The sequence below is a fragment of the Aspergillus candidus genome, assembly GCF_002847045.1.
Source record: "Aspergillus candidus strain CBS 102.13 unplaced genomic scaffold BDW47scaffold_12, whole genome shotgun sequence".
Taxonomy (NCBI): domain Eukaryota; kingdom Fungi; phylum Ascomycota; class Eurotiomycetes; order Eurotiales; family Aspergillaceae; genus Aspergillus; species Aspergillus candidus.
This window is the reverse complement of record NW_020194017.1, coordinates 105,455-117,499: the sequence shown is the minus strand read 5'-3', so window position 1 is coordinate 117,499 and position 12,045 is coordinate 105,455. Positions and strand designations below refer to the sequence as shown.

Sequence of the window (12,045 nt, the reverse complement as noted above, 5' to 3'; positions counted from 1 at the left end):
GCACTCGAACCCGAAAAGCTCCCTGCAATCAATGTCCCTCCACTCCCTCCCTCGCCGTCGCGCTTTCTCCCCTCCATCCGCTCTCTCCACAATTGTTCGTCCATCATGGCCTCTGCTCGCTCTTTGATGCGATTGGGCTCTGGCCGGTCGCTGACGGCCGCTGTCCGGTCGCCCCGGGTCTGCCGTCCCTTCTCTTCGACGGCTCTGCAGTACACCAGCGAGCCTCCGAATTACCGCACGGTTGAGCGTCCCGGTACGTGGAAAGACAATTGACATTGGTAATTGGCAAGGGTGCCTTTCTAATCAGACAGTGTTATAGCCCCCGAAACCCTCCGTCGACCCGTCGTCAACCCGGCGGACAAGCACCAGGACAAGGCCGAAAGCCTGCACAGCTACGGCCAGTACGTCATGTCGTGTATGCCCAAGTACGTGCAGCAGTTCTCGGTGTGGAAGGACGAGCTGTCCATCCACGTGCCTCCGTCGGGGATCATCCCGGTGATGAGCTTCCTGAAGAACCACACGGCGGGCGAGTTCACGCAGATCTCCGATATCACGGCGGTCGATTACCCGACCAAGGACCAGCGATTCGAGGTCGTCTACAACATGCTCAGCGTGCGACACAACTCGCGCATCCGCGTCAAGACCTACGCCGACGAGGCCAACCCGGTCCCTAGCGTGACGGGCCTGTTCGAGGGTGCCCTCTGGTACGAGCGTGAAGTTTATGACATGTTCGGCGTCTTCTTCTCCGGCCACCCCGATCTGCGTCGCATCATGACCGACTACGGCTTTGACGGCCACCCGCTGCGCAAGGATTTCCCTCTGACCGGATACACGGAGCTGCGATATGATGAGGAGAAGAAGCGGATTGTCATTGAGCCGCTGGAACTGACCCAGGCGTTCCGGAACTTCGAGGGTGGCAGCACTTCTTGGGAGCCTGTTGGTCCTGGTAATGACAAGACTCCTGAGTCGGTAAGTTCACCCGGTTCTCCTGCAGTATGATATTGTGACCGAGACTAACGTGAGCAGTTCAAACTCCCTACTCCCAAGCCGGAGGAAAAGCCTGAGGAAAAGAAATAGAGCTCTCAATGTATTCGTAATTCAGTTGCTTTTTCTGTATGTATATATCGCGCCTACTGGATCGTCACTTCAACGGGATAAGATGTAGATCTAAATGTAGAAGAACAGCTTCTATAATGCTAGGAAGTTTTTCATTGTCCGTTTTGTCTCTTCTTCTCTCTTCCTTTTCTTTTCCTTTTCTTGTATTTATTTTCCAATGATCAATTTCCCATCTAATATATCATATCATATCATTCATTGTATGTGTTTAGTATAACAGTACATATAATTTCACACCCAATGATAAACCCGCAAAACCAATCACAGGCCCGGCATAACCAAGCGCCAACCGATCTCCCAAACCAGACGCCAAATCCGCTTTAGGCAGTCCGCCGGTCTTGGCGCCGAAAAACTTCCGTCGATCGATAACAACAAACTTCTCTCTATCTTGATACTCCAACATCAAGCACATCACACGAGTCGCATAAACTACAGACAACCGCCGACAAAAAGCTCAACTTACACAGAGATCAGTCCAGAAAAACGAAACAAAGAAAACAAAATGCCCAAACGCAAACTCGCCGACCTCGCGGAGCCACCCGCCCCACAGTCCCTCCAAGCCATCCGGCTATCGCAAAAGTTCGACCAGAGCGTGATCGTGCTGTCGCGCGCCTTCAAGGCCGCACGGATCTCCGAGCGCCAGAAGATGGGTCGGCGGGAGAAGACGGCGAAGGCGCAGCCGGGGAGTAGAAGGACGCTGGCGCGATTGGCGGAGGAGGTGCAGGTTTTGAAGGTATTTCTCTCTCTTTTTCTTCTTTCTTACTATTCTATAGGCTAGGGGAAAGTGGACTCACTGGATGTATTTGAAATAGACACTCGATTTCACAGTTGCGGCCAAAAAACACATTTTCAAACAACTATCGAGAACGAAACGCATCGCCGAGTCGACCACGTTCGCCGAGTTCCAGCAGTCAAGGAAGCTCGCTGCGGGTGGGCCCTCGTCCGAGGCGGAAGCGAATGTCATGGGGCTACTGTGCAAGTCAACTCCTGTCAAGAATGTCTTGCCGGGTATCATGGATGGGATAAGGGAGATCATGGGATTGGATGATATGTCGGCGGCGGGGAAGAAGGGCAGTCAGGCAGCGAAGGGTGCGCAGAAGAAGGACCAGGCGAAGCCGAAACGGAGTGAACGACCTACAACAGCCGACGAAGACGAAGACGAAGAAGAGGGTGAACCCCGCGCCATAGCAGCCGGCGACGACTCCGACGACGACATGGACCTAGCCCAATACTCCAACCAACTCGCATCCGACTCCGAATCCGACTCTGAATCCTCCCGCCCACCGCGAAACGCAATGTCCATCTCCCCATCGCGCTCCCCCTCCCCTACATCCCCCCCGCAAAAGCAACAAAAAGCCCAACCCCGGATCAAACCAACAACAACCACCTTCCTCCCATCTCTAACAATGGGCGGCTACTTCTCCGGCTCCGAATCCGAGCCCGAAGACGCAGCGGACAGCGGGGTCGCCGCGCCCCGCAAAAACCGCATGGGCCAGCAGGCGCGCCGCGCGCTTTGGGAAAAGAAGTACGGGACGGGTGCGAACCACGTTAAGCAGGAGCAGGCGATGGCGAGACGGAGCCGGGATAATGGGTGGGATATGAAGAGGGGGGCGACGGGTGGGGAACGGAGACATGGTGGTGGGAGGGGGGGGTACGATCGGGGGGATGGTCGTTCTTCGTTTCCCTCGCGGAATGGCGGAGATGGGAATGGACACATGGCGAGGAAGCCCCCTCCTCCTCAAGATAATAAACCGCTGCATCCGTCTTGGGAGGCGGCGAAGAAGGCGAAGGAGCAGAAGAACATTGCTGCGTTTCAGGGTAAGAAGATGGTGTTTGATTAGGTGGGTCAGAGTGTATATATCCAAATATCTAACAAGCGTGAATGGTACTATGTACCACGGGAGTATATGATTCGTATGATATCACTTTTGCAGTTATTGCAAAACATATATATCACTATTGCAGTTATTGTAAAACATCTCTATCACCAGCTCAATTATGATGCGCTCCCCCGTCCAACCTTTTCACGCAATGCTTTCATAGTCACCTTGCTCAAGCCTCCCACCGTGCCCGCCTTGGAAATATCCACCGCACTGACTTCCAGGCCCAAGTTCCGACGGAACCAATTCCTAATCTCAATAGTCATCAGCGAGTCAATGGGCGTATTATCCCACTCATCCGCGGAGTATCCCTGAGCGTGAGGAACGTGCGAGCCAATCAACCGGCCGAGTTCCTGTCTGATCAATTCCTCGCTCGACTCGTTGTCCAGAATACTTGGATCAGCTTCCGCCTGGACGAGGAATTCCCGAATCCGATCTATCTCGGATACAGGCGTCTGGTCCATGGTATTCTCGACGTTAGCGTACTGCCCGAAGCGCGCGTCGTTGCACCATAGCGGTCTGACGCCTAGTTCGGAGAGCGGCTTGGTGTTGCTGAAGCCTATAGGGAGCACGGATGACTTCAGCGCCTCTGACGAACGATCCTCAACAAGGCGAGAACGGCGGATTGCAACGTCGAGCGCCTTCAGCACTTCGTCTTCGTCGACGAATCGTAAGGACCCAACCCTGGCCCAGTCCATCAACTTGCGGTCTTTCGAAACCAGCCCGATGCCGTCAATGACTCCTAGGTTCAGAGTTGATGCAACGAGCCCCTTGGACCGACGGTAGCTGACGAGAGAATCCAAGAAAGAGTTCGCCGCAGCGTAGTTGGCCTGGCCTGAGTTACCACCGAGGCCGATGACAGAGCCGACCACCACGAAGAAGTCCAGCGGGGTGGATTGCAGTGCCTGGTGTAAGCGCCATGCCCCATCTGCTTTCGGCTCCACGCACTCTCTCCATTCCTCATGGGACATCTTTCCAAAATCTCTGTCCTATACAGGTTCGTTTCATCAGTACCATGCACCTATCGGTCTTTGTCAAAGATGGAAGAATACCTTAAGCACCGCGGACAAGTGAATGGCACCGGCAATCCCATTCGGACACAGAGCCACTGCCCGTTTGATATCGTTAATATCAGTGGCGCTTCCCACTACAGGAATAACATGGCAGCCCTGGGATTCTAGATCTTCAAGGAAACCTCGATCAGAGTCACTCTGGCCCGCCGTCCTGGAGAGAAAAACAAAATTTCTCGCTCCGCGGTCCACCATCCACTGCGAGACAACCCTACCGATGCCCCCGAGCCCACCAACGAGCAAGTATGACGAGGTCGGAGATAGGGTCAACGATGCCTCACAGGCCTGGCCAGAGATACCTTTGTTGCCGTGCATCTCCACGACTATCTTTCCCTTGTGAGTCCCAGTTTGCATGTACCGAAACGCCTGCGTAATATCGGCGGCAGCAAACACACTGACTGGACGAATAGGCCGGATATGGCGCGCTTCGTAGAGAGCAATCAATTTTCTGAACAGCCTGCAAGAGTCTATTGTTTAGCGCTAGTCGCCTCACGAGCAACACGGCACGACACGAAAGCTTGCTTACCTCTCTATTTTTTCAGGGCATTCTTGGGCTAGCTGGAGCACATCCACGCCGATGAAACTACGGTTTGAGGCAAAATTCGACATGGGCAGGATTCCATGGCCGAGAAAATCTCTCTTTCCTAATTCCAGCATCTTGCCAAATTTGGCGACGCAATTCCAGGACGCGTGCAGCAACTCGCCCGCCAAGGAGTTCAACACAATGTCAACACCACGGTTTTGGGTTTCTCGCATTAAGTCTCGAACGAAAGAGTCGTCCCTTGAGTTGAAGATACGGTTTTTTGGGATCCCGATCTCACTGGTTAAATAGTCGGCCTTGTCGTCGCTTCCGACGGTTGCATATATAATGGCGCCTTTCATCTGGCAAATCTGAATGGCTGCCAGGCCGACCCCGCCACAAGCAGAGTGTATCAACACCGACTATTGCCGTTAGCATCTATCATATTCCAACAAACGTAACTATCTATATATGTCTGGGGAGGAGGAAGGGGTGGGGCGTATACCTGGCCCTCTTCGAGTTGACCGACATCGATCAAGGCGTAGATCGCAGTGAGAAACACTGCCGACATGGTGGCTGCGTCTTGAAGGGACAGATCGGGTGGAATAGGGACACATTTCTTTTGCGATGTGACTTTGCGTTCACAGAGCGTACCGAGATCGAGAACAATGACTCTATCTCCTTCCTGGAGACCTTGGACTTCGTTGCCTATCCGAGTGATGATACCTGCTGCCTCAAAACCAAGTTCCTCCTTACTACCCATCACCCCCAATGATACCATCATGTCCTGAACATGGTGATTAGCAAGTAAGCCTGTGGGACACTCCTGGAAAGGGAACCGGTACTTACCCTGAAATTAAGTCCGACATATTCGATGCCAACCTCTACCTGCCCATCCATCGGATCTTCCACGTTGGTAGGCGCCCATCTGACAGTGTCTAGAATGCCGTAACTGCCAATGTCCAGTGTCTGCGTAGCAGGGCGAGACAGGTAATTTGTTGGAACATCCTCCAACGCCAGCCATTCGAACCGAGAGATATGTACTTTCCCTTCGTGTATCATAAACTCATACTCCAACTTACCATCGATGACACCCGTGGATCTCGCGTCGAGCTTACGCACGATCTGGGATACGCCGTCTAGAGACCGTGGGTCCCAATGGTCCATTTCAATGACGGCGAAATCGAGACCCAGTTCGTAGCGTATGGTGCGAGCGAAGCCGTGAATTAGACCAAAGTGGGGATTTGGACAACTGAATTGCGCTGGCTGCGTCACCCAAACGATCCTGGTACATTTCTCATCGGCTAGTATGCGCTGCAAAAAGCCATATTCATCAGGGGACATGGTAGCTAGGAAGGGGCGCGTGGCGTCCAATAAAGACAGGATGATGCCAGTTGATGGAGGTGGCTGTTCTAGAGTAGTCCAGAAAACCTCTAGACCCTCTTTCTGCAGCTGCTTAGCTATCAAGTGTGCCATTTCGGGGAAGCTCCCGTCGTGCAGAATGTACACAGGGTTAGGATCAGGTAATGAGGAAGGTCTGCGTGAGATCATTGTGGTGCTCAGATTGAACGGGGGCTCGTTGTCGAAGCTCATAGCATCAATGCCGCTGAACCCTGCGTCAAGAAGCTTCGTCTGCCACTCGCTCGGGGGAATGTATGGTTCTTTCGTACGGCCCTCGTCCTCTCCAACCCACCATCCTGGAAGAACACCCTGGAAGATATGTCAGTACGTGACAATATACCGTTGCTGTAGAAATTCAAATACCATGATGTAGTTGATGTATTTCAGCTCTGTTTATATTAGCCATAGGATAGCGCAACATTGGCTTCGTAGACGTCACTCACCCGGGGATAACTCTTGTAACAGCAGGTACCCTCCAGGCCGGAGAAGGGTATGAACGTTCACCAATGTGTCATGGATGTTAGGCGTAGCATGGAATACCTGTGGATATCTCGGCGTCAGATCGACTGCGAAGACCAAAGGAAGTATGACTTGAACTTACATTGGAAGCAACTATCAAATCAAAGTCCCCCGCTTGGAAACCTTGCTCTAGAGGAGGCCTGCTGATATCGAGCGTCCGGTATTCCATCCCAGGAGTCCCTGCCAGCTTCTCTTTGGCATGCACTAAAAACCCTGACGATATATCAGTGTACATATATGTCGAATAAAGGCGAGTCCCAGATTGGGATTTCAAATGATCAAGAAGCAAGGACGTTGTGCTGCCTGTTCCGGCCCCAATCTCCAATATCCTGAGCCTGGGGTTCGAGTGACCCAGTAAAGCAAGGAATCGAGACCAGTCAGTCCAGCCGGCTTGCAATTTGTATAGTCTGTCTAAAGCGCCTCCTTCATGTAAGACATCTAGTGCATGCTTTCTTTCTGTCATGATATCTGTGCAATTTTCGAATAGCTTCCGGGCTGCCTCCGCAACGGCGCCCATATCCCCGGGACCAATCTCATGGTGAATACTCTCCATGAGTTCGCATCTAGCACCGGAGGTAAGACCTAACCAATCCTTCTGCTTTGGGAACATACTATTGTTTGAATGATTAATTTGCTCCACACGATGCAAGATCCATGATTTGTACCGATCCAGATGATCCGCCGAGGGTTGAACATGCATCAGGTCCTCGGCCGTCTGGATGATATACAACAATGAAAGCTTCTCCCATAGGGCAATCTTATCGTGTCGTTCGTGTGAGGGCAGCGGTAGTAGAGACTGAAGCGGCACGGTGTCGATATCCTGCCTCCAGTAGGCTTGGCTCGCCAAGGGAATCTTTCGTGCAGCATCGTCATCGTTTTCCAGAGTGAAGAACAGCGCGTCCTGGATTGACATTGCTAATTCATTGGCGACGGAAACAAGAACATCACCACGGGTCATAGCTCCCTTCATATCGCTGGTTGCACTCACTGCCATATCCAAGGCTCCTCGCCCTACATACAACCGGCCAATCGATGCCGGCACCCCGCGCTTTCCTGATCGATATGTAAGTCCCTGACAAGACGCAACACTCAGAAGCTGCAAAGCATGGTCAATAACGGTTGGATGTACAGTGTAGTTGCTTTCGTGAAGCGACCTATCATCGGAGATCGTTGCGTGAGCTTGAGACTTGAGGGGGCTAGCCGTAACAGCCTTTAGACCCTGGAAGCGTTGACCATAGTTGAGCCCCCTTTTTCTCAAAGCCTGGTACCAGTAGTCGCTTGATACAGGGCGGTTGAATGGTCGGATGTTAGGGGCAGCTTGGGGCTGGCTGCATCCCGGTCTAGCTTTCCCCGAGCAATGCCTGACCCATTTCTGGCCATCGTATGCCGCGACATTGAAGTCGAACCAACCAGAATCTGCAAAGTCGCTGAGCTTCTCACATCGGAACGTCGTGAGAATTTCAGTGGAGGCCGTGTCCTCTAGGATGAGTAGTGACTTGAGAATCAGGTTTTCGATGGAATAGGTCTCCGAGGAAGTGGTCTGTCGAATAGCCTCGCCGATCATTGCCACAAAAGCCGCACATGGGAAGACAATTTTGTTGTCCAGCTTATGTTGCCAGACCCATGAGACAGTGTCGATCCGCAGCAAGTTACGCCATGCTGGCTCCAGCGTGCTGGATTCGAGACACCTACTCCCTAGAAGTTCATGGTGGGGATACTCTCGAAACCTCCAAGCGTGTGTCATCCGACTTTCGGACCACAACTTGATATCTCGTTGCCACGGATAAGACGGCACATTATTCAAGACCGTACCTGGGCCATTGATCGCAGCCAAGCGGACTGGAACAGATCGAATATACAGATTTCCTGCCGCTTTTAACATGCTTCGAGATGGGTCATCTCCCCGGACAAGTGTCGGAATATAGTCAATGCCTTTGCCTCGTTCAACGGCCCCCTGGATTGTCTGCCTGATCGAAGCCGAAAGCGCCGAATGGGGTCCTATCTCGACGAGGAGACTCCTGTCGGTACCTGACTTGATGCGATTGTGCAGTGCGCGCCAGAATTGGACAGGCTGTTCCAGGTTCCTGCACCAGTATTCAGAATCAAGTTGCTGGGGATCTTCAATCACCTGGCAGTCGACACTGGAGTACATGGCCACCATCGATGAAGAAGGGATGATGTGAGGCTCTATACACTCTTTGTACCTTGCACCAACTGCCTGCATGTGGTCTGCACAACGTTAATATAAACCACACCACCGATGGTATGCTGGCTAGGAGACCTACAGGAATGATAGGCCACCTTTACCGGTAGTCGTCGACAGAATGTGTCTGGTCGAGACCCGCGGATAGACTCAAGGACGGCTTCAAGGGCATCTCCATCACCTGAGAGTGTGACCGATTCAGGACTATTCACGCAAGCAATCTCCACGCCATCCTGAAGATGTGAACGGGCCTCGGGCTCGCTCATGCCAACAGCTGCCATTCCCCCGCAAGTGCTGAGCTGTGACACCACAATACCACGGTAGTAGGCGAGGAGAATCGCCGCTTTCGCGGTGATTGCCCCGGCCGCATAGGCGGCTGCGATTTCGCCGCTAGAATGGCCAACCACCGAGCTCGGGCGAACGCCCCAGCTTCGCATCAATCTCACCAGTACGATCTGCAGCGCCGTGCAGAGAGGCTGGCTGAGATATGTTTCATTGACGCGGCTGCCATCGGCCAACTCTTCTCTGATGCTCCAGGATGGGGGCTCCTGTATGGACGAAAGAATGCAATCAAGTTCCTGTATAGTCTCGTCAAACACAGGAAACTGGCTGAGCCCCTTGCCCATGCCGGTCCATTGAGCCCCTTGACCCGTGAAGACAAAGCACACGTCGTGCACTGGATGCTGGGATTTGGTAAATGACTCAGGTAGCAGTGGCTGTTTCGGATCCAAGATTGCAAATGCTCTGTGGCTCAGGTGTTCTCGCCTCTCACCAAGAGTATAAGCCAAGTCGGCCTCGTTCGGCTCGTTTTGGCGGACGAAATGAGTCAAGCAGTCGATCCGTCTGCCCAGTGCGTCCTGGTCTTTTGTCGATGTAACAAGTAGTTTAATCGCTGATGAGCCTTCTTGTGCTGCGGGATTGAAGTAAGAGGCTGCTGAGTCCAGAATGACCTGCACCAGGTAAGTAACACTGCTCCGACTCTGCCGGCTGGGAAGTCTCTTACATGCGCATTAGATCCCCCAATGCCAAAGCAGTTTACACTGATTCTCTCGAGCCTATCCTCCGGCCAGGGTGTAGCTTCGGTGGGAACCTGCAGTTTGTAGTCCTCGAACGGGACTATGGGATTGTTGAGCCTCGCCTCGTATGATCCTCGTGGCGCTGCACTTACTCTTGGGGTTTGGTTCTGAGAAATGAATATTTGGCGGAATTGTCCTATGCTCCAGCGCCAACACTGCCTTTTGAACGGATGTTATACCAGAGCTTCCCTCTGAATGGCCCACATTAGGTTTTACCTGGTACATCAGTCAGATCATTGCTATTCCTGTGGAAGATTGGTTAGAGCAGCTCACAGCTCCAATGAGAATCCCACCCTTTCCGAATACGCGGCCAACTCCCGTGGTCTCTGCCGTATCGCCCATGATGGTCCCTGTTCCGTGGCATTCAAAATACGCTGTCTTTCCAATCTCTTCTGGGCGAATTCCGGCTTTGGAATAAGCCATCTTCACCAGCTCAACTTGCGAATCAGAGCCGGGTGTGGTTATGCTGGGTGTTCTCCCATCGCAGTTGGTCGCGGTGGCTCGGACGACAGCTCTGACCGGATCCCCATCCCGGATAGCATCATCCAACCGTTTGATGTACAAGGCGTTGATAGCCTCCCCGCGCCCATATCCATCCGCCTTGGCATCAAATGTTCTACAGAGTCCACTTGGTGAAAGGACCATATTATCAGACATGGTGGTCGTCATTGTAGGCGAGAGAATCAGGTTGGTTCCGGCAACAATCGCCGATTCACAGTCGCCTGCCAGGATCGCCTGGCAGGCGTCATGCATTCCCACGAGTGAAGACGAGCAACCGGTTTTCAAAGTAACACTGGGAGCCGCACCATCAGCTTTAGTTTGCAAGCAAAAGGATTGATCAACATACCTGGGACCGTGGAGATCGAACTCATAAGACATCCGGTTTGAGAGTGCAAAGTCTCCCGTGCTCAGGACGTGATACCGGTTGATCGCCTGAGTGTCCTTGCTCGACATATCCAGCCAATCCTCCCCAAACACGCCGACGTAGCATCCGATGTTTTTTCCTTGCCATCCGACCTGCCCCCCATTTTCCATGCATTCCCAGATCACCTCCAGAAGAAGCCGTTGTTGGGGGTCCAACTTGGACGCCTCGTATCCACTGATGGAGAAGAAGGCATTGTCGAATCTGGCCGGATCGTCCTGCAAGAAGTAGCCAAATTTCGTTCGAACCGAACCTAGTTTGTTGGGGTCACAGAACGCCTCGACGTTATACCGGCACTCTGGAACCTTGCAGAGCCCATCCCTCTTGCTGTTCATGAGATCCCAGAAAGATTCCGCGCTATTGACTCCTCCTGGTAGTCGCATCGCCATTCCCACTATGGCGAGTGGCTCCGACATCGTTGGGGGGTGGATTTTGACATTGTTGTCATCTGGAGATTTGGTCAAGATGTAGTTCCGTAAATTAAAGGATCTATTGTACACATATATATATTTTTTTTAAAGAAGATAAGAAAACAAAAAGCTTACCGTGAATATGATCATCGCCTTTACACAACCTGTAGTCTTCGGAGCAAGCTTCATTTGTGAACCTGCCAGTGTCGGTTTTAGTGGGAATGGAGGGCATCCTGGCCAGCACTGGGATGGAAATTCTGTAGAAATTACAGAGACAAATAACAGATACAAAAACAGAGCATGATGAATAGGAAACAAATAGTTAGATTTTGCCTTTGATTTTGTAAAGTGCTCGACCTTCCCTGTCTGCCATTATGAAACTGAACAGAGATTCTGACGTATAATATTCTTCCCACTTACAATTTCTTCACCATCTCATTCTCCTAATACGTGTCATATCTGTCACTTACAGTCCTCAAAGTATGCTGCAGCTTTCACCGCTGAATCAGTTGCTGTGCAGCATGTCTAACATGTCGACCGGCAGGGGTCAATCATCGCTACCTCGGATCCAGCACCGCCCAGCCAAATGGTGTACTTGCAAAATCGATGGTACATTTTATTTTCCCAAGAACCGTTTCGTTCTTGCAGCCCTCCAAATGACAACATATAGCTTCAAAATGTCTTATCATGATGAACACGACCTGCAGACAGGGCGCGTAATGTGGCACGTACCTGTATTTAGAATATCACTCAACCAAGTTCACCAGATAGTGTTTTGATTATCGGGACCAGGACACTAGCAGTCTACCCTAATTAACACAGAAGTAGTGCTGGATAACAGAGAGCCTTGCAGTAGCAAGATGGGTTATTCCTGATATTCATGCCCACGTCCGGATCAGCGATCTCTCCTTGCATAGACTGACCAAGC

The 12,045-nt window shown here is 52.0% G+C and overlaps 3 protein-coding genes across 3 annotated transcripts; 2 read left to right on the top strand and 1 right to left on the bottom strand.

The window, feature by feature from the left end:
• Window positions 1-59: 59 nt before the first annotated feature.
• On the top strand, window positions 60-1,287 carry BDW47DRAFT_102777 (complex I 30 kDa subunit family protein). Its single transcript, XM_024811926.1, has 3 exons — window positions 60-253; window positions 320-969; window positions 1,027-1,287. The coding sequence occupies exons 1-3, from the start codon at window positions 106-108 to the stop codon at window positions 1,075-1,077; spliced, it is 849 nt and encodes a 282-aa protein (XP_024673609.1). The 5' UTR covers window positions 60-105; the 3' UTR covers window positions 1,078-1,287.
• A 331-nt stretch (window positions 1,288-1,618) lies between these two features.
• BDW47DRAFT_124287 (BUD22 family protein) lies at window positions 1,619-2,957 on the top strand (the record flags this gene model as incomplete). Its single annotated transcript, XM_024816225.1, has 2 exons — window positions 1,619-1,849; window positions 1,929-2,957. 2 exons carry the CDS (start codon window positions 1,619-1,621, stop codon window positions 2,955-2,957), a joined length of 1,260 nt encoding a protein of 419 aa, XP_024673608.1.
• Window positions 2,958-3,112: 155 nt separating this feature from the next.
• BDW47DRAFT_130780 (type I polyketide synthase) lies at window positions 3,113-11,123 on the bottom strand (the record flags this gene model as incomplete). Its single annotated transcript, XM_024817167.1, has 14 exons — window positions 3,113-3,978; window positions 4,018-4,025; window positions 4,098-4,523; window positions 4,593-5,008; window positions 5,092-5,373; window positions 5,436-6,296; window positions 6,351-6,376; window positions 6,431-6,527; window positions 6,589-8,735; window positions 8,792-9,659; window positions 9,713-9,825; window positions 9,878-10,001; window positions 10,059-10,578; window positions 10,633-11,123. The coding sequence occupies 14 exons, from the start codon at window positions 11,121-11,123 to the stop codon at window positions 3,113-3,115; spliced, it is 7,245 nt and encodes a 2,414-aa protein (XP_024673607.1).
• Between the last annotated feature and the right edge of the window lie 922 nt (window positions 11,124-12,045).